The sequence below is a fragment of the Meriones unguiculatus genome, chromosome 8, assembly GCF_030254825.1.
Source record: "Meriones unguiculatus strain TT.TT164.6M chromosome 8, Bangor_MerUng_6.1, whole genome shotgun sequence".
NCBI classification, from domain to species: domain Eukaryota; kingdom Metazoa; phylum Chordata; class Mammalia; order Rodentia; family Muridae; genus Meriones; species Meriones unguiculatus.
In genome coordinates this window covers 4,630,279-4,652,750 of record NC_083356.1, presented here as the reverse complement: position 1 = coordinate 4,652,750, position 22,472 = coordinate 4,630,279, and the positions used below count along the sequence as shown (strand labels likewise).

The 22,472-nt window shown below is 45.2% G+C and overlaps 1 protein-coding gene, 1 long non-coding RNA gene and 2 other non-coding genes across 6 annotated transcripts; 1 reads left to right on the top strand and 3 right to left on the bottom strand.

Annotated features, from left to right (window-relative positions):
- Positions 1 to 489: 489 nt before the first annotated feature.
- On the top strand, positions 490 to 14,352 carry LOC132655753 (uncharacterized). The gene is made up of 4 exons (XR_009593560.1): positions 490 to 811; positions 1,550 to 1,826; positions 2,137 to 2,212; positions 14,226 to 14,352. It is a non-coding gene; the product is annotated as an uncharacterized LOC132655753 (long non-coding RNA).
- Kansl2 (KAT8 regulatory NSL complex subunit 2) lies at positions 2,618 to 21,238 on the bottom strand. Of its 3 annotated transcripts, none has more exons than XM_060388689.1 (10): positions 21,140 to 21,237; positions 20,448 to 20,706; positions 18,082 to 18,260; positions 17,646 to 17,760; positions 15,397 to 15,564; positions 15,012 to 15,174; positions 12,983 to 13,079; positions 10,831 to 11,084; positions 5,668 to 5,775; positions 2,618 to 4,559 (listed from the first exon to the last, which is right to left on the bottom strand). In XM_060388689.1, the coding sequence occupies exons 2-10, from the start codon at positions 20,696 to 20,698 to the stop codon at positions 4,428 to 4,430; spliced, it is 1,467 nt and encodes a 488-aa protein (XP_060244672.1). In that variant the 5' UTR covers positions 20,699 to 20,706; positions 21,140 to 21,237; the 3' UTR covers positions 2,618 to 4,427. The 3 variants fall into 3 exon arrangements, with proteins under 3 accessions (XP_060244672.1, XP_060244674.1, XP_060244673.1); XM_060388690.1 differs by lacking the exon at positions 2,618 to 4,559 and adding an exon at positions 4,588 to 4,832 and having other exon boundaries at positions 21,140 to 21,238; XM_060388691.1 differs by lacking the exons at positions 17,646 to 17,760; positions 20,448 to 20,706; positions 21,140 to 21,237 and having other exon boundaries at positions 18,082 to 18,222.
- LOC132656104 (small nucleolar RNA SNORA2/SNORA34 family) lies at positions 4,748 to 4,884 on the bottom strand. Its single transcript, XR_009594045.1, has one exon. It is a non-coding gene; the product is annotated as a small nucleolar RNA SNORA2/SNORA34 family (small nucleolar RNA).
- Positions 12,752 to 12,888, bottom strand: LOC132656103 (small nucleolar RNA SNORA2/SNORA34 family). The gene has a single exon (XR_009594044.1). It is a non-coding gene; the product is annotated as a small nucleolar RNA SNORA2/SNORA34 family (small nucleolar RNA).
- Positions 21,239 to 22,472: the final 1,234 nt, after the last annotated feature.

The window sequence follows — 22,472 nt, the reverse complement described above, 5'->3', positions numbered from 1 at the left end:
GTTCGTGCCAGGGCTCAGGAGGCCAAGGCAAGAGGACAGACAGGCGTTCAAGGATCACCCAGGCCTTAGTCAAGCACCGGACCAGAAGGGTTACAGAGCAAGAGCTTGTCTAGAAAACAGCCAGAGCAGTGGTTCTCAACCCTCCTGATGCTGAGGCCCTTTAACAGTTCCTCATGTTGTGGTGACCCCCAACCATAAAATTACTTTGTTGCTACTTCGTAACTGTAATTTTGCTCCTGTCATGAATCCAATGGATGAGTGCGGGTGTTTCACCTTCAAGCGTGTCTGTGCAACACATGTGTGCTCGGTGATCTCAGGTCAGAGGAGGCACTGAGCTTCCTGGAACTGGAGTTGCCAACAGTTGGAAGTTGCCATGTGGGTGCTGGGAACCGAACCTAGGACCCTTTGGAAAAGCAGTTAAGTGCTTTTAACCGCTGAGCCATCTCTCCAGCTCTGGGATGGTTAATCTCAATTTTTAACCTGATTGGCTTGAGAAAAAGCTGAGAGATTGGCAAAGTGTACCTGTGGGGGTGTGACGTGAAAACATCTCCAAGATGATTAGAGCACAAGGGTTCTGACCAAAAATGGCCAAAGGAAGGGTGATGGGACCTATCTGAAGAAGTTAGGCCCCTGGGGGTGTGGCCTTAGGGCTCTGTCTTGGCTGGATCCTTCTTATATTTCCTTTTGTGTGGTTCCTGGACACCAGGAGAGAGAGGAAGCAGGAAGGAGGAGCAGAGAATCCACAGGAGAGGTCTTGGAACCATGAGGAGGGATGAACCGGACTTAAGATGACTAAAAGCAAGTATAATAGGTAAAAACTGAAAGGTAGGAAACTATGCGGGCTTGGAGGTTTAGGATGGAGTAACTATTGCCCAGCATTGTGCTCTAGGTTAATTAAATAAATCCCAGTCTCTGTGTGGTGATTTGGGTATACAGCTGGTTTAGAATTAACCGCTCTGCTTAACTAAAAGATAAATCAATAGTAAATATTAATATCAACAAGTGTGCCAACACAGATCCTTTCTCCCTGAGGCTGTTCCTGCCAAAGCAGTGTACAAGTAAGCAATACAGGCTCCTCCAGCCTTCTCTTTGCCCATCGCCCCAGAACCTAGGGAATTCACCCCAACCTACCCAACAGCTGTAATCCAAGGAGACTGGGGAGGTGTGCAGGAGCACTGCTGCAGATGGTAATTTAATTGGCCTGACTGGCAGAAGCTTGATTATCCGGGAAAATAAGACATTGCTAAAACAGAGCTAAAGGCCCAAGGCAGCCCTGAGAAAAATGGGTGTGTGGGGCGGTGCATAGCATTATTGAGGCTGGAAAAGAAAAAAGATTATGAGGAAAATGAGGACAAGAGCACCAGGGATGAAAATGAAGATAATGGCTGAGCAGAGGTGCCACAGCCCTTGAATCCCAGCACTTGGGAGGTAGAGGCAGGTGGATCTCTTAAGTGTGGGATCGCAAGCTAACTTTTGTCAAAGGTTTGTTTTATTTTGTGTTACAAGCATTTTGCCTGTATATACGTTTGTGCACCCTCTGTATGTCTAGTGCCCTCCAAGAGCAGTAGGTGTCAGATGTCCTGGAACTGAATTACAGACATACGTGAGCTGGAAACCAAACCTGGGTCCTCTGAAGAGCAGCCCGTGCTTTTGACTACTAGGCCATCTCAACAACCCCAACAAAATAACCTACTTAAGGAAGAAAAAAAAAAAGCCAGATGTGGTAACACACATCTTTCAGTAGAAGGATCTCTTGGAATTTTGAACTCTGGTCTGGTCTACAGAGTTCCAGGCTAACCAGGGCTACATGATAAAACTCAGTCAAGGTAAGGGGGAGGGATGGAAGAAAAAGATTGGTAAGACTGTGTAGGACTTACTTGTATATTTTATATGTGTGGTGGGGGGGTCTTTTCTTGCATGGCCAACTAAATATCAAACGGTGCTTAGACAGACCTGCTCTGGTGACAGCCAAAGCCACCAGCCTTGCTAATACGGAACAGCAGTTATAAATTACATGGAACATTACAGCGCTTTCTTGCCTGTGCACAGTAGGAATAAGCAGCCCCTGGGGCCAGCACGTCTCTCTCCTCCCGGTGTGAGGCAGCTTGCTGAAGTAACTGTTCTGTTGGTTCACAGCCCTCTCCAGCTACTGTGTTGGCGGTAGGAATGCCTCTAAACACTATTTACGACGAAGCAGGCTTTTGAAATGAAGGTATGTGACCAAAGTGCTTCCCTGTCTTCTAGTTTTTTATTTTGTTCTTTTTGTTTTGTTTTCTTAGTTATTTGCCTTCGCTCAGTAGGGTTTTAGGTCTGCTCTGGGCTGACCAGTCCTTTACAGTATATCCTTTATCTTGGGTTCTGTTCCCTCACTAGCCTTCCACCCTGCTTCTGGTCCATCGTTTTCTCCTCTTTCCGTCTTTCCCTTGCTTTCTCACCTGTCTCCTATTTCTCCCACTTCACCTGGTTTAGATTTCCCTAATCTTAGAGGCTGGCTGGAACTCTGTATCGAAGGTATGTGCGTGTCTCCCTTGCTCCCTCTTGTGATCAGTACTACCCACTGCAGTCATGTTGCGTTTCCTGGGGAGACCTGACCAAAGAAATTATTCCATCCAAGTAGTTCAGTCAACTGCTGTTTATTGGTTTACTCACAGGAGCATGGATGACTAAAGGCAGGCACAGCACTGAAAACAGGTACACCTTCCCCACCCCCCAAAATGGTGACAATTCACAAACATCGCATTCCTGGAGTTCCCAGCTCTGAGTTCCATGCCAGAGCTGGTTTGCAGTTCGCTGGTTCGCAGGTTTAGAGTCAACTCTCCCCCAGAAATTACTGCTTATGTATCTTTGGGATGGTGGGACTTGTGAACCTTACAGGTTTCAGGAACTTGCTGAGATCTCTAAGTTTCATTTACTTCCTGATTCCTTGGGCAGCTCAGAGGATACTAATAAAGGAATACTAGCAAGGTCCAATACAGCACAAAGACCTTGGCACTTGTATCTGGCTGTCAAAAAGGCAGCGCTGGGTACAGCCAACACCTAATCCTCTGTATCTACATGCCCCAGGAGCCATCCAACCGTGCCATCCAGGGGCACTGCTCTGGGGCCTCCGTTTGTCTCCGTGAGGTGGGATTACAGTTTGGCCTGGCTCTAACAGGTGCCCCCTAGCCTGCTATCACTGCTGTTTTCGTCAGCTCCCCTTCTAAGAATCTCTGGTCCAGTCCTGTGGTTCTGGGCTTTCCACTAGCCAAACCTAATGTGACTGAGAAATGCCCACCAGTCTCTGGCACTTGGTGCCCAGCTGGTAGCAGTTTGGGGAGTTTTAGGAGACGTAGACTTACTGACGGGGGCTGAGATTAAAACCTGTACTACTTACAGTTTGCGGTTTCACATGCTTGTACTTAAGGATGTGAGCTCCCAGCTTCCTGACCAGCAGGCCTTCCTACCCCGATGCACTGACTCTTACCCTCTGGAACCGTAAGCCTTAGCCATAATCAACAGAGAAGTAACTAAAGCACCTGAAAGGGGCCTGGGCTGTAGACATTCTTGCAGGGAAGAACGTCATGCCCAGACAGTGAAGCGACAATTGTCTACCTCAAGGACAGGCTTAAATCTTTCTCTTTAATAGGCTCCGTGCCAATCTTGAGCCCCCTACTGAACTAACTCTTCAATGAACACAAGTTTATGTGGCCCTGGAACTAAGTACTGAGTGCGGCCTCTCCAGGAATGCCTGTCCTGAGCTATAGTCTGTTCCCTTCCCATTTCCTCTTCCCATCAGATTGCACTAGAAGTCCCAGAAAATATAAACTCAAATGCAAAGAAAACACGATCAATTCAGACTACTTTACATTTCCATAACATTTTAACATTTAATAGAAACTATATACAATAATTTTACTATATTTTACATGGAGGATCCACCACAGAAATGTACATAAATTAAAAGCAAGAATAATTAAGGAGAGCCAGATCTGTGAGCTGCTTTTCTCAGTCAGGGTTTTATATTGCCCAAGTATGTGGAGCGGAGGAAAGGCTTAAACAAAGGCCTTTAGATACAGCTAGCCTGACACTAACAGCCAACACCTCAAGAACACCATTCCTGACATAGCCCCACCTACACATCCATGTGGATTTCTGTCCAGGGCTCTGGAGATCCCGTTACAAAAGTGTTTCTTTCCCAGGCAGTCTCCAATATGCAATTCATCCTGACGGCAGAAATTACCTCTCTTCCTTGCAAAGAATCCCTTAAACTTTTAAATACTAGAGATCCGTTCCGCACAAGTTTGGTTTATATTTGTCTATAGCACTCTACAGCCCCGAAGAAAACAATGTAGTCTGGGTTGTCCCTGTTCAGTGAGAGATGATCAGAGAGATGTGTCTGAAGAATGGGAAGTTCACATCCAAAGGCAAACAATTCCTAGAATGCACTGTCAACTGGTAGAACTAGGCTCTGGTTCTCCATTTGCAGCAGCCAGTCCTCGCTGAGGGAATGGTGCACAGGCTCTGTCTACATTTCGAGATCCCTGGGACCTACACCCATCTCCAGCCACCTGCACGTGTCCCTATTGAGAGAAATAAAGGCACTGTGGTTAGAGACTCCTCCAATGGGCCTGCAGCATGATTCTTGACTTAGCAATACCTACTTACAGTGGCTACAAGAACATGAGAAACACAGTAGTAGGTGGCTGCTTTCCTGTGTTCTGCTGTCCCCGAGAATCAGGAACATTATGAAGCTATCCAGAGAACAAGGGGTTGTTTCTTCCAAATGAAATAATTGTTCTCTACTGAGGTTCCAGAACAGTTGATACTCCATAGGAAGAGAGTTCTTTAGGCATCTGCTTGAAACCAACAGCTATGGTATAACTGCTAGTCTTCAGTAAGAGCCATTAGTAACCTACCCACCTTTACTCTGTAAGAACTGGAACAACGGACAGTTTACCCACCCTCTCACTCAAATAAATGTGTGCCCTACTCTTGAGGATCAGGAACCATTAAGAGTTCTACGGCTCATCTGGAAAATTAGTGCAAGACAGGTCTGCAGAAACAAAAGTAGTTGTGGCAACGCTGTGCATTAAAACCAGGGATTCACACACTGCAAGCATAAGGTCTGTGCTGGATGGCTTAACGTCAACTTGACACAGGCTAGACTTAGGAGAGAGGACTTCAATGGAGAAACTGGCCCACCAAACCAGCCTATCAACAAGCTTGTGGTGCATTTTTTTCAGTTGACGTGGGAGGGCTGGACTCATTGTGAGCAGTGATACCCCAGGCAGTAGTTCTAGGCCTTTTAAGAGAACCGGCTGAGGAAGCCAGTACACAGTGTTTCTCCACAGCCTCTGTGTGAAGCAGCTCCTGTCTCCAGGTTCCTGAGCTGACTTCCCTCGGTGATGGAATGTCACCTGAGGGGTGAAACCAGTCCTTTTCCACCCAAGCTGCTTTTGGTTGTGGTGTTTTATTGCAGCAACAGAAGTTCTAGCTACATTTCCAGCTCAAAAGGGGTCTTCATTTGATGGTATTCAGGGAGAAAACCACCAGCCTGGACCCTTTCACACACTATTTGGCACTATACCCCACTCCCTGAATTCATGCGAGCCAACAGAGAAAACCCCTGCCCGGCAGCTCACCGTATGAGGGAGCCTAGCTGAAAAATTCAACTGTCAAGATACTCACGGGGCCTCCGGCAACTTCTCTGACTGAAGGATCTTCAAGAGTTAGTGAAGGATCAAAAAGCAAGGGCGACGGAGGGCATGGCATGCCATCACCTACAACATCCAAGTCCTAGGAAAGAGAAAACTGTCTGTCAGCAATAGTTAGGAAATCAATAAGCTAAAACTGGTAATTTTCAACAAAGCTTAAAGTAATTTCAGATCCTTCCCTCTCCCCTTTCTTAGAAGGCTAGACCAAGATCCAAAAATAGTAAAAACTTTCTCTTAGCTGATAACACAATATAAACCAAAAAGCAAATTTCTAGGGGGAAAAAAAACCCACACAGAAAGCAAAACAGTGGGGGTAGAGAAATCGCTCGGAGGGTAAGAGCACTGCTTGCTCTTCCAGAAGTCATGAGTTCAATTCCCAGCAACAACATGGTGGCTATAAACATCGATAATGTCTGGTGCCCCTTTCTGGCATGTATGTGTACATGCAGGAAGAATACTGTATTGCTAAATCTTTTTTTAAAAATAAGTAAAACAGGGACTACCATGAAAGGAGGGAAAGAGAGCGGTTTAACAGGTACAGACTTTGTTTGAACCCATGGAAGAATTCAAGAAAAAGATACTAGTAACAACTGCAAAACACAATGAATGTCAATACCAATGAACTGTAAATTTCAAAGTGGTTATAATGATAATCATTACACACGTTCTATTATAATAAAAAGCATTTAAGAAAAAAAGAAAGGAAAAAAAAACTCCCCAGGGCAAAAAAGATGTCTCAATGGGCAACAGCATTTGCTAAGTGTGATAAACTGAGTCTGACCCTGAATCCGCATGGTGGAAGAGAACAGACCTCTACAACTGTCCTCTTATACACACAGACATAATTATAGGATAGCAAGACGGCTAGTTACCAAGACTAATGACTTATTTAGTCCACCAGCACGCATGCACACACACGCAAACCCACACACACAAAGTAAGTGCAATGAATGACATTCCCTCAGGCTAATACGTTCAACATCTTAAGCTCCTCACTGAAGCATCTAATAAGAACAATCAGCAACAATATGGGCAAAACAACATGACATCCTGCTGGAAACATTGGGCAGTACAAGACAGACCAACATTCACAAAGCAAACAACTAAAGACAGGAAAGGAAGGTTGGGAGAGAAAGGACCACAAACTCAAATGTCTCTGAATGGCAAAGATATGACATTTTGATTAATTCCCTATCCCTAGCATAAGGAACACTGAGAACTGAAGTCAGGGACTCTCTCACAGCAGGTAAACAGTCTACACTGAACTATATTCCCAGCCCTCTCTTCTTCACTTTCCACTTTGAGATGGATCTTATTAAATTGACCAGGCTAGCCTTGAACTCACCCTGAAGCCCAGGCAAGACTTGAACTTATGATGCTCCTGCTTCAGCCTCCCAATAGCTGGGATTATGGGCCTGTGCCACCTTGCCCAGCTAAGCCTCTGAGTCTTAAACTTAACATAGTTCAAGTATTCTGTTTAAAAAAAAAAAAAAAAAAAAGACATGTTCTAGATTATATTTTTTCCATAGCAATTAGCCATTCCCAGAGATACTTAGTAGTAGCAGGCCAGTGGCATCATTCTTGGCTCCTCTCTAGAACCTACACTGATTTAGGGCACCCACTCACTACAATGATTCAAATACTATGGCAACCCCTGCACAGATGTTGCCCATGGCAACTCAGTGTCCAAATGGGTTCCCTAGTAAGGGAACAGGGACTGTCTCTGACATGAACTCAGTGGCCTGCTCTTTGACCACCTCCTCCTAATTGGGGAACAGCTTTACCAGGCCACAGAGGAGGACAATGCAGCCAGTTCTGATGAGATCGGATAAGCTAGGTCAGATGGAAGGGGAGGAGGACCCCCCTTTCTGTAGACTTGGAGAGGGGCATGGGAGGAGATGAGGGAGGGAGGAAAGGTAGGATTGGGACGGGAGGAGGGGGCTACAGCTGGGATATGAAAGGAATAAACTAATTAATATAAAAAATAAAAATTTAATTAAAAAAAACCTTAAGTCTAAAAGTTGATACTGGTGTGGTAGTTCACAACTTTAATCCCAGCACTAAGGAAGCAAAGGTAGGTGGATCTGTAGTTTGAAATCAGCCTGGTCTACAGGGCAAGACCTGATCTAAAATAAGTAAAACAAACAAAAAGCTGATAATTTTAACTTGGAGACAGGCTGCTCTTCCAGAGGACCCAGATTCAGTACCTAACATCCACACAGAACTCTAACTCCAGCTCCAGGGTATCTGACTCTTCTTTTGCCCTCTCAGGGGACCAGGCACAAACATGGTGAACATACACACAAACACCCAAACACATAAAACAAAAGTAAATAGATCTTAAAAAGAAAAATCCCTGAAGTCTAAAGCCAAGCATGGGGACACATACCTTTAATCCCAGCACATGTGGGAGGTAGGTAGAGGCAGGCAGATCTCTGTGAGAAATCAAGATCAGCCTGGGATATACATAATGCATCCTTTTTTAAAAAATGCCTTAGCTGGGTGGTGACCCATGAGCTTGGGAGGCATAGGCAGGCAGATCTCGGAGTTCGAGGCCGGGCTGGTCTACAGATAGAGTTCCAGAACAGCCAGAGCTACACAGAGAAAGCCTGTCTCAAAACAAAAAAATAAAAAATAAAGTAATGCCTTGAAAACAGCAGCAATTGGGCTGGAGAGATGATTCAAAGTTCTTCCAAAGGTCCTGAGTTCAATTCCCAGCAACCACATGGTGGCTCGCAACCATCTATAGTGAGATCTGGTGCCCTCTTCTGGTGTGGAGGCACACATGCGGGCAGAACACTGTCTACATAATAATAAATTGAAACCAATGCTCTCTCCCACCACTGTGACTGTGGACACCTTGTTTCCACGTTTTTTAAAAAAGCTTCAGATCATTTGCAGCTCTTTCCACCCAAGTCTGTCTGAGAACAGTTATTTCCCTGAGAATGCCAGGTCAAGAGATTCTTCTCCATCAGGCAACTAGAAGAAAACATCTCTTTGCAGTGGGCAGGAAAAGCAGAGGCAAACTCAAGGAGGAAGCCCGCTCTGGACACTACACCATAAACTGGAAAAGGAATCCCTAATCCCCAGCGATACTCTATGAAGGGAAAAGAGGACCTTCAACTCTTAAGTTTCCCCGTCACTGAGTATTTTAATTCACTAATTCTGGAACCTGAGGGAATTAGACATCTGTTGGGTCTCTAGATCACAGTAGCAGCAAAAGTGAAAGATTTATTTATGACAGGGACAAGCACTCCCAAGGACTTCATTTCCTAAGAGCTTTACAGGGAGGTGCTTAAAATGTAACCCCATTTTCCCCTTAAAATAAGTACAGACTATATCCTAAACTGCCAAACTTGGAGAGCAAAAAGGAACTGACATCATCTCTCTCCAAACCACAGAGGAAAAGAGAACGCAACCCTTCCCGGGAACCTCATCCCCTGGAACCCCTGAAGACTCAAGGCTTTAAAATTGCAAGGCCACTTCTCAAGAAGGGTTTTCTATTACACCAGTTGCTCATCAAGTACCTCCCAAAAACTGTGAGAGTAGAAGAAACAAGCAGGTGCAGTGGTTAGGAACACTGAAGAGCTCTTGAAGGGCATGCAGGCTCAATTCCCAGCATCCACACTGTGGCTCACAATCAGCTTTGACTTCAGCCCCAGGGGATCTAACCTTTTCTGGCCTCTGGTGCCAAGCATGAACAAGGTATACACACACACACATACATACACACATACATACATACAGGCAAAACACACACATAAAATCTTTTTGAAAAGAAAAACAGTATCACTTGTCAGCCTAAGTCGTGGTACAAAGCTGGATTTAAACTGGCAACATGGTAAAAATGTTCAAACCGCATTAGAATTGCACCTCTGTACAGTGAATAAACTTTGTAACAAAATCTGTCAATTAAAAATCAAACTGTTGAAGCCAGGTGTGGTGGCCCACGCCTATATCTCAGCACTCAGGAGGCAGAAGTGTGTGCATCCCTGTGAACTATAGGCCACCCTGGTCTAAAAAGCGAGTTCCAGGACAGCCACGGCTACGCAGAGAAGCCGGTCTTGAACAGAGACCCTGACTTTAAAAACAGTTGCTTTCTCATCTCTCCAGCCCTTACTTTTTTAGAGGATCTCACTGTTAACCCAGGCTGGCCTCAAACTCAGAGATCTGCATGCCTCTGCCTCCAGAGCTACAAGGTGACAAAACCTCTGAGTTTCAGGCCAGTCAGGTGATGCACAGTGAGACTCTGACCCCTGGCCTACCTGCCCCCCCAAGCTCCAGATCATGCTAAGCTCAAAAACTGTAAGCCTGCAGGTCAGTGGTGGTACAGGCCTTTGATCCCAGCACTAGGAAGGCAAAAGTAGGCTGATCTCTAAGTTCAAGGACAGCCTGGAATGAGCTCCAGGAGAGCCAGAAAGAGCTACACAAAGAAATCCTGTCTTCAGAAATCAGAAATGTCCAGAAGTGGCAAATCCATGAGCAGAAAGAACACTTAGGAGTCAGGCCCATACCTATAGTTCTTGCACTTGAGGCTAATACAGAGTAGTTCAAGGTCATTGTGAGACAATGCCTCAATTAAAGGAGAAAAAAAGTTCTTTTGTTGGCAGGCCTTTTAGGGAGTAAGGGCTTAGGAAGGTAAGAAAAAGTGACATTAATAGGTATTGTGTTTCCTTTTAAGGTGCTACAAACATCTTCAGATAGCTGTCTGTCTGCACATAAATACCTTTAAAAAATAAAATCACTGAATCACATACTTCCAAAGGGTAAAATTTATGCTATATAAATCGCATCCCAAAGTAATAAAGGAAGCCAGGCATACATAGGTGGTACATGCCTCAATACCAACACTTAGGAGACAGACATAAGGGTCATGAATTCGAGATCAGCTCAGGCTATGTAGAGTTTTAAGCTACATAGTGAGGCCCTATCTCAAACATTAAAAAAATATCTGGGGAGAAGAAAAGGTAGAGCAGAAAAGTATCTAATAAATACATTAACAACCATATTCAACCACATTTGTACCATGTCAAAAACTCTATCCTTTCTCTTGGTGAAAAACCACTAACTATTCTCGCCACTAGTAACCAGGGGCCTTCTCTCAAGGGCCAATCAGAGCAGAGCTTCTCTAACTTACATCACTGAACTCCAGAGGTAAACTCTCAGTGGGCTGAAGCTCAGCAGCACTCAAGTACAGATCCATGGGGCCGGCTTCCAGACCGTCTGGCACAGACAGTACCTGCTCGGGCTTATACATCTGAGGAGGCAACTGGAAATGCAGTGGGCAGCAGGGGTCCTCAGAAAGGCTTACAGGAACTGCTTTGTTGCAAGGTACCTCTTCAGACCCCTGGCAGCATTTGAAGAGAACCTGGTTTGTATCCTGACAGATATCTGCAGGAACAGTTAAGGAAAACGAACCCAGAAGAACACAATACAGGAGTCTGCTGGGCCAAACACAAGTCTGACTACACGGGGAACTACTAAATTTTTACTGAAAGCCAAATGCAATGAGTAATTTTTAGTTACTTTTCTAAATACGCCATTTTGTGTGCATAATTTTAGCACTTCCAATAATTTATAATTCATCTTCTTTTCCAGGATTCCAGCCATCTACACAAAACATAAGGGCAGTGCCACATAGTGAAAGCTTGCCAAGGAATATACACAAAGACGACACATATGGCAACAAATGCAGGCAGCTTGTTACAGAAACAAGTACCAGCCTCTTCCAAGAGTCAAGAGATAATCTTGACTCTTATTTCTGCTCTTAATGTCTGCAGAAACTTTGTTCCTCATAACATAAGCTCACTAGAAACCCAAGAACTATGCAGCTAAGTGTAATTTTTAACACCTGATCATCCTGTTACCTCTGAAGTGTTGTTTTTCTAATTAGCTTAGAAAACAATACGTTTCCTTATGTATCCTTTATACCCCTCAGGCACTCTCTCCACTTCAGTAGCTCATGTCCTATTAGTATCCATCTCACTCCAGTATTATTTCCACATTAGTATTTTCTGTGTCTACAGTCTCCTCTTAAAGTCCCTTCTCCCTCCATGCCACATCAGGGCCCTTTGTAGTTCCCTGGCCTTTATGTAGCTCAATTATGTTTTTAAGCATTCATCTTTAGATCACATTACTTGACATAAACATTTATATATTAAAAGCAGTAATTCTACACAAGGCATGGTAGTGTACATCTATAATCCCAGTACTAAGAAACTAAAAAGGCAAGCCGTTCAGGCATTAGTTTAAAACTTAACTTCCAATATTTCAATAAATGGGAGTAAACAAAAACAACCCTTTCCTTTCCTATTAAAGGCCAAAGGAGTCTTTCCTCTGCTTCCTTTTGGGGAGCAGGGGGAGCTGGGAGGGAAGGCTATCTTCACTACATTATCCAGACAGGCCTAGAACTTCTGAACTCAAGTAATCCTCCTGCCTCAATACCCCAATTGCCTAGGACTACATTAATAAAATACCACACTAAACTAAAAAAAATATTTTATAAATATCTGGCAAATAAAATACAAAATCCATACATGTCATATAAGAACTCAATAAACATTACAAGTTTTGTAGCCCATCAGTAAATGTAGTTCTATACCAGAAAGGAAATTGTTTAAATTCACAAATTAGAAAGAATGGGAAAAATACCTTTTTCCCCCCTCAAAGTTTCTACTTTGAGTAAGTTTAAAGCATGTAAGTTAAGGTCCTAACCATACAAAAGGACACTACTGCACAGAAATTCACAGCACAGAATCCTGTTCTGGGTGGAAAACCCACATTAATCTTTTCCTTGATAACAGACTTAACATACAACTGAATGAACAGCAGCTAAACCACTAAGGTATCAACACCATACGTCAGCTGTGGAATGTCATGTCATTGCGACTATCAGTCCTACGTCTGTCACCAATGGCTCCGCTGCTTCTTTGGCTCCCTGCCCCCACTTCACCTGCCCCAGACAGGATTTTGCTGTGGCCTAGGCAGGCCTCGAACTCTCAACTTCTTGCCTTAGCCTCCCAAGTGCCTCAACTACAGAGAGGGGACCATATTCAGGTAGATGTTTCTTTCTAATGAACTGACCATTACATTTTTAAATTTCTGAAATGGCCAACAGACCATAGAAAGACATTTATTTAGGCACCTGCTTGAAACCAACAGTTTCAGCAAACTGCTGGCCTTGATTCAGGGCCAAAGTAATCAAAACCTTCAATGAAACTGACGGAGATCACCACTAGCCTCTGTATTAACTAGACAATCAGAACCTAAACAAGCAGTTTTAAAGATACGGGTAAGGCAGTGCCTGGTCATTGGAAGAGACTGATTGGAGCAGCGAACATCATCCACAAAGGCTAAGCACCTCTGACTGGAACGAGTGGTGTGAGCCTAAAATTGAGAAAACAAACACAAGTAAACCCCACAAAAAACATACAACTAGATCGTTCAGTTATAAAACATAAGTCAATTCATTCAATTAAAAAACCCACTCAGAAACTCTAACAGTGAAACCTCATGTATAAATGGAGTTAATCCTAAAACAACACACCTCCCCACAATGTAGAAATAATGGAGTCTGTCCCCCCTTAACTAGGTTAACCTGCAGTCAACCTAGGCCTAAAAATATTAAATACAAATTACAGAATTAATTCCTAAGTTTTAAGTAGTTTATGTTACCTTTATATTGCCATAATTGGCCTAGTTTGTGATTAACTAATCTTAAGTTTCAGCACAGGTCCAGGTAGGAAATAACACGGTACACCTGCTCCACCAGGGAACATAGAAACTTTCCTCAAAGGTAAAGAAGACCTGTACCCTAAACACTCATGCCTTAGCCTGGCACAATGGTCAATGTCTCAGTCCCAGCATGGCAGAGGCACATCTGTGAGAGGCCAACCAGGAATTACATAGTGGGACCCTGATGCAAACACCAAGTTTTTTGGTAATATTAGGGAATAAACGCAGAATCATACACATAGGCTCTAAAACCAAGCTAAATCCCCAATCCAATTAACTTATCTTTTAATAAAACGTTTTTGGGGTGGTGGGGGCCTCAAGCATGCTAGGCAAATAAAATAAGAAGGCCCTGAGCTTATGATCCTCCTACCTCAGTGGCCACAGCTGTGATTAGACCTGTACCACACCCAGCAAACAAAATCTCTTTAAAAAATGGTCTGCACCATCACACAGACTAAAAAGGAATCAAGAGAAAGTTAGCTAGACAAAATAAAAACCTTTATGTTCTTAGCCACCAAAATGGGAACTCCTCTGTTCTGTCACGTTCTCAGCCATGTTGGGCTAAAGCTCTAACAAAATTCAACCCTTCAGCCCTTAGGCTGTTCACATTGGCCATTCTTTCTCAGCCACACAAACTAACATGTAAACATATGTGAGGCCTCAACAAATACAACAAAAAGAACAGTCAAATTATTCTTTGTCAACCGTACTTTCTTGACATTTAACTGCTATTCCTTCAATTTTTTTTTTTTTAACCTTTACTTAATCTTTTTTCCTTCTTCTTTTTTTGTTTTTCAGGACAAGATTTCTGTGTAAGAGCCAAGGCTGACCTGAACTCACTATCTAGAGCAGGCTAGCCTTGAACTCAGAGATCCTCCTGTGTCTGCCTCCAGAGTGCTGGAATTAAAGGTGTGCTTCCATGCCCAACTATATTTAATTTCATGTGTGAGTGTTTTGCCTGAATGTTGACTACAATGTGTGCAGTACTGAGAAGCCACAGAGGGCTCTGGGTTCCTGGAATTGTAGTCACAGCTATTTGGAGTGGTTGGTATTGATTAAGAGTGTGGGTGCAGGAACTCAAACCTGAGTCCTCTGGAGAAGATATGACTCTTAACCACTGAGCCATCTTCTCAGCCCATAACTATTCTTTTAAAATGATAAACTAGGGCAGGCTGGGTTCAAGCTTGTTGATTCTTTGCCTCATCCTCCCAGAAACGGATAAGATTACAGACACGCCTACAGCACCACAACTAGCTTTTTTTTTTTTAATATTCCCAAACTGCTTGACAATTTTCTGACCTAAGGACTTCCTGAACCAAAGAACTTGGGAATTAGCCCCTAAATCTGACTACTGAGTTCCAAGAAGCTAAGCTATCTGGGCAGGCACAGGGCTGACTGACAGAGACATCAGGTAAATGCTTTCAGCAGAAGTCAGGCTTCAAAGCCAGGCCTGGATGCATATTTTGATGGTGATTCTATCAATACAGTGAACATACACAGCCAGAGTACACAGCACTGCCTGCTGTGTTCACACCAGCATGTCTGGAATACAACAGTAAATTCAGCTAGTTATCAGGAAATTACCTGTTGAGCAGCCCCATCCGTGACCAACATTCTGCGTTCCTTCAGCTGCCTGTGTAGTAAGGCTTCTACACCATAGCGTTGACGGTATCGCCTAAGACATTTCAGTCGCTTTAAATTTTCTCTTTCTTTGGCCAAAAGTCCCTCTGGGCCAGTCAGGAGACTACTACCTAGAGAATCACAAAAAAATTACCTTTTCTGAAACAGAGCCTCCATCTACCTGGCCTTGAACCCACAGCAAACTCTCTACCCTCAGCTTACTGAGGATACTATACATTCACCACTAAAAGGGCTACAAAAGTCAAGGTGAAACTTGTAATCAGATGCTTTTGCAGTTTCAGTAAACAGGGAATCATCAGTTACAAGATGGACAGCTTCAACTACAAACTCGCCTAAAGTTTCATGCTCCACTTTCCGATTATGTAAATAGCGGCGCTTCTTCTCTTTGAGCAGGTGCTGTAGTCGTTTAAACTGATCGATGTACAAAGACTGCAAACGAATCAGCTTTTCTCTCATAATAAGAGCCACTTCTTCAGCTGTGTAGACACCAGCATGTCTGGAATAAAAGGATCAATTCAACAAAGCTTGCAAAGCGAGTAATAAAGATAAGCATGGTGATGTGTGCCTGCGATCCCAGCATTTACAAGTCCACGGCCTGCCTGGACTAGAGCAAACTCAAGGTACGCCTCGACATGAATCTCAAAAACAACTGAAAACCAACAGTGAAAGCCTGAAAATACACTCAATTTGTATTTAACCAAGTCAACCCTAACTGACACATTTTCTTACTAAACAGGAATATTTTCAGGTAGTATTTCACTAAGGTATCATAAAAACAAAGGACTTGAATTATAGCAGAGCTCACTACTAGCATGTATAAGCCCCTTGGTTCCATCTTTAGCACTAACAAAAAAACAACCAGCAAAAACCCCACAGTGATCAGTCTTTTCCCCCCAATTCTGTGTATGGTGTCTGCCTGTGAGTGCAGATGAGGCTGTCAGACAGCCTGCAGCTGCCATTTCAAGGGATTGTGAGTGTTCCCAAGTGGGTGCTGAGAACTGACAGATTCTTTTTAAGAGAGGAGGGAGGGATGAAGGGAAGGAGGGACGAAGGGGAGGACAATCTCTCTACAAAATACCAATTTACTATCTCACAAAATGGAATGGGAAGGGAGATCTCTCATTTATATATTTAAAGTGAGTAAAAATGTGCAATATGAAAGTTTTACTAATTAATTTACATTCTACTTTTATATAGTAATTTAAGAGAATCTTAGTGTTTTTAACTACAAACTTTATCAGGGCTGGTGAGAATGGCTCAGCAGTGAAGAACAGAAGATTGGGTCTGATTCCCGGCACTCACTGCTCACAACTCTTAACTCCATTTCCAGGGGTTCTAGCACCCTCTCTGGGCCTGCACGTGCACAGACATACATTCAGGCAAACACACACACACACAAAATTATCAAATGACTATGACTTCTAATTCCCTGAAACTACAACCTCACATTGAGACTTTTGGCCTTCAAAGGCTAACCATGGTCCAGGGTATATCGCTCAAAGGCAGCGATGGTACAGTGGGCACACACAGCTCATACAAGGTCCTGGTTCTGACCACTACCATCACCAAAACCAACCTACACACACACACACACACACTCACTCACAAATAGGCCCATTTTCTTCACAATATTCTCAAAATTCAGTGCTCTGTATTAACCCTTTAGTGCAAAAATGTTAGTTTTGCTGCTCATTACAAACTTTAAAGAAATTCTGGAATTTAATATAAAGATTGTTTCCTGCTTTTAAGATTAACTTTGGGCAGAGGCAGGTGGATCTCTGAGTTCAAGGCTAGCTGGCACTACAGAGTGAGTTCCATAAAAGCCAGAGTACATAGAAAAACCATGTCTAAAAAAAAAAGTGTATAATGTGTGTGATATACATACTGTTCTATAATATATAAATGAAGACAAAGGCTGTCTAACTGCTAAGATGATTCAAAAATTAGTAACAGAGACACTAAAGGCTGAATTTGACCAGCCTGACCTACACACCAAGTTTCAGGCCAGTCAGGGCTACATAATGAGACACTGCCTCAAAAAGTATTAAGGGATTTCGGAGAGGTATATATTTTGTTTTTTTCTAAACTCTTAAGATGACCAAGGGTTAGAGTACACCTTAAAATGTAATTAAAATTTGGGTTTCTCATCATTTTTCCTTTCCTTTGGACATGGAACCAAAGTCAACTACTGAACACTTTTATTTCCCATTTTAAAAGTTAGAACCAGAGAATTTTACAGCAAGTGTCCAAGTATAATTGGCTCATTATTTCTGAGATTTGGGACAAGAACCTATTTAAATTCATTTTCTCTCCTCAAGCTAGCTAGCACTTTTCTGCTTCCTTCCCATTCTTATGTCAAGAAATCTCTGTTCTTCCCCTAGAACATCTCAAGGGCACAAATAACTCAGTTCCAAGTTACTTCTGTAAAAGAAATAAGAAATCTTGCCTTGAAGCAAGGCAGCGCTGAACCATGCCACTTAAACCCACCTATGTGCATTAATGAACCACATGCCAAACTACATTCTACATACTAACTACATAAAATACATAAAAGCCTTATGTGGAGTTACAACTTACTTTAGGGGATCTTCTTGATCACTGTCTATGCTATCAGCTTCACTGTCAGGGTCACCTCTCCATGTCTGATCCACAGTAATGGGTTCCTGGTCCCCATCACTCCAGCTGTCTTCATCTGAGGCAAGGAAGGGAGAGCAGCCATTAAGACTTCCCACCTCTGTAACTCCACACATGAAGCTACATTACTTAAGAGATCAACCTGAAACCTTAAAATTCAAAGTTTTTAACTTTTTAAAAATTTAACAAAAAGAAAAAAAAAAGGTCACCAGGTTGGGAGAGTATATCTGAACAAACTCTAAATGTAAAACAAACTAGCAACCAGCAAGAGCAGTCTCACCAAATTCCCAGTCACTAGCCAACAGTGGTCAAAGCGCTGAGGTTAAGCCAAGGTCACTCAAGCCTTTTCATTTTTCATTCCAGCAGAGAAGACCCTTACCCAGTATCCGGCTTGCTTCACTGCGGCTGCTCTCTGGGGTCTGAGAGCCTAGCTCCGTTTTAGCATATGAGCTCAACTGGCACAAGAGGGCTTCACCCACAGGGCCTGGGCTGCTCTTCTTCATTTGGGCATGAAGTGCCAGGGCATTCCTTCGGGCATGTTCAGCACAAAAAGACACCCTAAGGAGGCAAAAAGTAAATATTTAATAGGTTCTCTTCTCAAAGAATCCAGCAATACACTCCGTCACCAGTCTTTAGGACATGTCAGCCGACTTTTATACTCAAACTCTGAAGACCAGTGTGAAAGCCAGACGTAGCAGCCCACACCTTCAGACGCAGAGGTACAGAGGGGCAGTGAGGCAGAGGCAGATGGGTCTGTGATTTCAAGGTCAGCCTGGTCTACAAAAGTTCCAGGACAGCCAGGCCTAAATAGTAAAACCCTGTTTCAAAAGAGAGAGAGAGAGAGAGAGAGAGAACGAGCAATGTGATTCAGAAACCTAACTGTCCTCAAGATAAGCCATTTTGGGTTTTTGTGTGGTCTGGTCTGGTATGTGTGCAGCTCAAATTCAAATGCAGAACTCCATGCATGGAAGGGCCCTAACATGCTACCTGGCCCACACTAGCTGTTACTAGAGGCAAGCACATAGCTTAGCCAGGGTTCGAGTCACCAAGCAAAACATTCTCACCATAAAAATGCCAGCAGTATCTCACAGAAAACCAGAGATGTTTGTATTTTTCAAAATAAATTCTGGAAACACATCTTACTATCAATCCACTGTAGACAGACCTAGCTCAATTCTAAAATTAGAAGATGCATACAAAATTACCTAGTAAAGTCACATTCTTGCACAGATAAATACATGCATGATAAAAACTATGACATTCCTTCCCAAACCGCACATACACTGTGCCTATTACTTGAAAAGAAACAAAGCTGGGCAAGTGAGTCAGCATTAAGAATTACTCAAGGGCCAGTTCGGCAAACAAAAGCACCTAACTGCCAAGGCCCAACCTGACCACCCACATGGCAGAAGGAAAACCAACTCCTCAGGCCACACGTGTGCACTAGCACGTGAATGCAAGTAGTCAATGTTTAGAAAGAATTTACAGCTGAGAATGGCAGTAACTGCAGAACTCCAGAGGCTGAGGCAGAATCAGGGGTTGAAAAATTAGTCTCACCATGGTCAGAACTCAAAAATAAATAAGGAGGGGGGGCTGAATTTACAAGTTAAGTAATTAAATGACCCTGCTTCAGGTGTCCTTCCAGTTCTCATCATCAGGGAGGGGGTTTAAGACAGGGTTTGTCTGTGTGGCCAAAACTCAGACATGGGCCTGCCTCTGCCTCCCACGTGGCAGGATTATAGGTGTGCACCATCACCGCCCTGCATTCTGATCATTTTGGTATTTTGATACCCCTCCCAATTAATATATTCTTAATGGCAATTTCACAAACACACGACCTGAAACTCCACAGATATGACCAAGCCTACATATTATGTTCCTCTTTTCACTTTAAAATTGAAGGTAGGGGACAGGCATGATGGTGCGCCCTAACATTCTGGAGACAGATCTCGAGCCCAAAGACGTCCTCGTGAGACCTATGTCAGCCAGGGCTATGAACACTGACTCCGACAAAACAACAGAAAAACAACTGAAGGCAGGGGAGCAGGGCTTAGCCCACACCTGTAACACCAGCACTCTTAGGAAAGGTGCCAAAATGGAGCCAGAGAAGGTTCAGCGTTAAGAGCAACGGCTGCTCGTCCTAGAGGACCCAGATTTGATTCCCAACAACCAAACGGAGGCTCACAGTAAACACTAACTCCAGTTCCAGGGGACCAAACGGCCCTCTGGCCATCAAGCATGAACGTGGCGCACAAACATACATGCATGCAAAACACCTACACACAGAAATTAAGAAAGAAAAAAAAAAGGTTGCCAAAAGTGTTCCAAGGTCACTCTTGTCCTAACAGGGAATAGAGTTCGAGACAGTCTCCAGAAAAATGAAAAAAAAAAAAAATCACCAATAAAGGGAACGGCCCAGTGGCTCTACGGGCCGAGCCCAATGTCTTCTATCCTCGGTACCCACGCGGTATTAGCATCGTCTTCAGCACACTGGCCTCTGACCTCCACACATTCGCTGAAACACGAGCGGGCGCCCCACCCCACACACAAAACAGTACAAAATGGAAAGAAATGCCTCAACACGTGGTAAAAACGAAACCCTGAAGGCAGGAGGCTTCGGCGTTTAACTCGGCAGGGCGATACAAGCTACGTTTCGCGTGCTCGAGGCCCGGGGTTCGAGCCTCGGCATCGAGAAGGACGGACTCCCGAAGACCGAGGGCACCATCCACGCGCATGTACACGTACCCATCTTTCTTCTCGGGCTTTGGGGCAGCGCTGGGGCACCTCTTCCCGTTCTTGGTGGATATGTAACTACACTGTTTGAAGGGCGCATTCTTGTCTTCCAGAATATGCTTGATGCAGAACTCCTGGCCCTCCAGGCGCGGCTGGGAGCATGGGCGGTGAGCGAACGAACAGGAAAGGGGCTCCTGGGACCTGGGCACTGGGGTGAGCCTCCCCCGATTCGTTGGCAAGACGTGAATCCGAATCCTGTTCATACCAAAACCTGCGGGGGAGGGGGCCCGGAGAGGTCACAGGGAAAGATCAAAACGGCCTCGCCCCGCCAGAGCCCTCGCCCACGCCCGCCCGCGGGCCGGGGTCGCGCCGCCACGCCCGCCGCCCGGCGGCTCCCAACCCGGCCACCGCCCCTCGCCCGTCCGCGCCCGCCGAGCCTCCGCCCCCACGGCCCGCCACGCCGCCTTTGTCCCCCGCCGCCTCGGCGCTCACGGCCCCGGCCCGCAGCGCCCAGGCCGTCGTCCCGCCAGCGCCATCTTGTCCCAGGGCTGCCGGCGCCAGAGACCCCGCTTGCTCCCTGAAAGCCTAGCGATCAGAGCGCTCGCCGGCGCCGCAGGGGACGAGGGACGGCGCCGGGCGGACGGAAAGGGCGAGCGGCAGCCTTTAACAGCAAAGGCGAAGCCACGGGCGCACCGCCATCTTACCTCCCCGCCGCGCTGCGCCGCGCAGCAAGCCCTCTGGCCGCTCCGGCCGCTCGGAACGCGGCCCCGCGGCTCCTCAACGCCGATTGGTCGCTGACCTGACGGTCCTGTGCCGCTATTGGTCAAAGCCACTACGTCAGCCCGAGGAGGCGGGACAGTGGGAAACTACGCAGCGGGAATGGCCGAGGTGAACTGTCTGTCGGAGGCTCGGCCCGTGAGTGGGCCGCCGGAAAGGCGGGCCACAGGGATAGTGTTCCGTCTCGGTGTGGTCGCGTTTCCGAGGGCCTTGGACGCCAGTCGTGCCAGGCCGCTCGCTCTTTCCGGCCCCTGCACAGCAGAAAATTGGACCGAGGCCGACCCTGCTTACTGTTTACACGTGGAAAGGTTTCATTAGTTTTCCGCTGTGAACGGTTCAGCTCACTTTTCGAAGGTTTTTGGTTTTGGGGGGATCTGTCACGAGGACCATACGTGCTCATTATTTTCTGTAGAGCAGCCCTAAGCGGGAGACGTTCTACGGATACGGTGACGGAAAGTCAAATTGAGATCTGGCGCAGGCCATGCTTCCCCCAAATCCTCTGTGACTGCCTGAGTCACAGTGCGTTCTCGACTTCCAGCAGTGGGTTATGAGAACGCAATAGGTCGTCGGGCCTGGCTGCAAGAGCCCTCTATCCACTGAGCAGTTTTGCCCGTTTCTGTTTGTTGTTTCAGGCTATGCCGGTGGCTAGCCAGCTCCCTTCTCCTGCCACCCCCGCCCCCCCCCCCCACACACACAGTGTTGGAGGTACAGGCACAGGTAACCACGCCTGGCCTTTTTCACAAGCGCTGATTAGAACTCAGCTCCCAACTTGCTCTGTTACACAGCAAACTATCTCCACAGCTCCCTACATCGAAATTCTGAGCATTGAGCATCCCAAGCTCTTTCCACCAACTCTAGCCTACTTCTTGGTGCTTTTTGCCGCCCTAGGCTGCTACCTCCCAGATGTGGGCTGCAAGCCTGGTCCCTTCCTTTGAACTTTTATTAGCTCTTACCATGTTCACTCAAGAGCTGCAGTTGAGTCTTTTTTTTTTTTCTCAGACCACTGTGATTTAACTGTTTTTGGTCCCGTTGGATGCAAAATCCTCCATTTGTGCACTCAGTTCCGCTGTCATCTACTCAAGGACATCACTCCACTGTTTTCTGAATCTTCCAAAAGCATATTGTGGTGGTTAGAATAGGGATGGCCCCCACAGACTCGTGTGTGAACGCTTGGCCCATAGGGAGTGGCACTATTAGGAGGTGTGGCCTTGTAGGACACTTCGGAGGTCTCAAGTTCGAGTTAGGCCCAGTGTGTCTCAG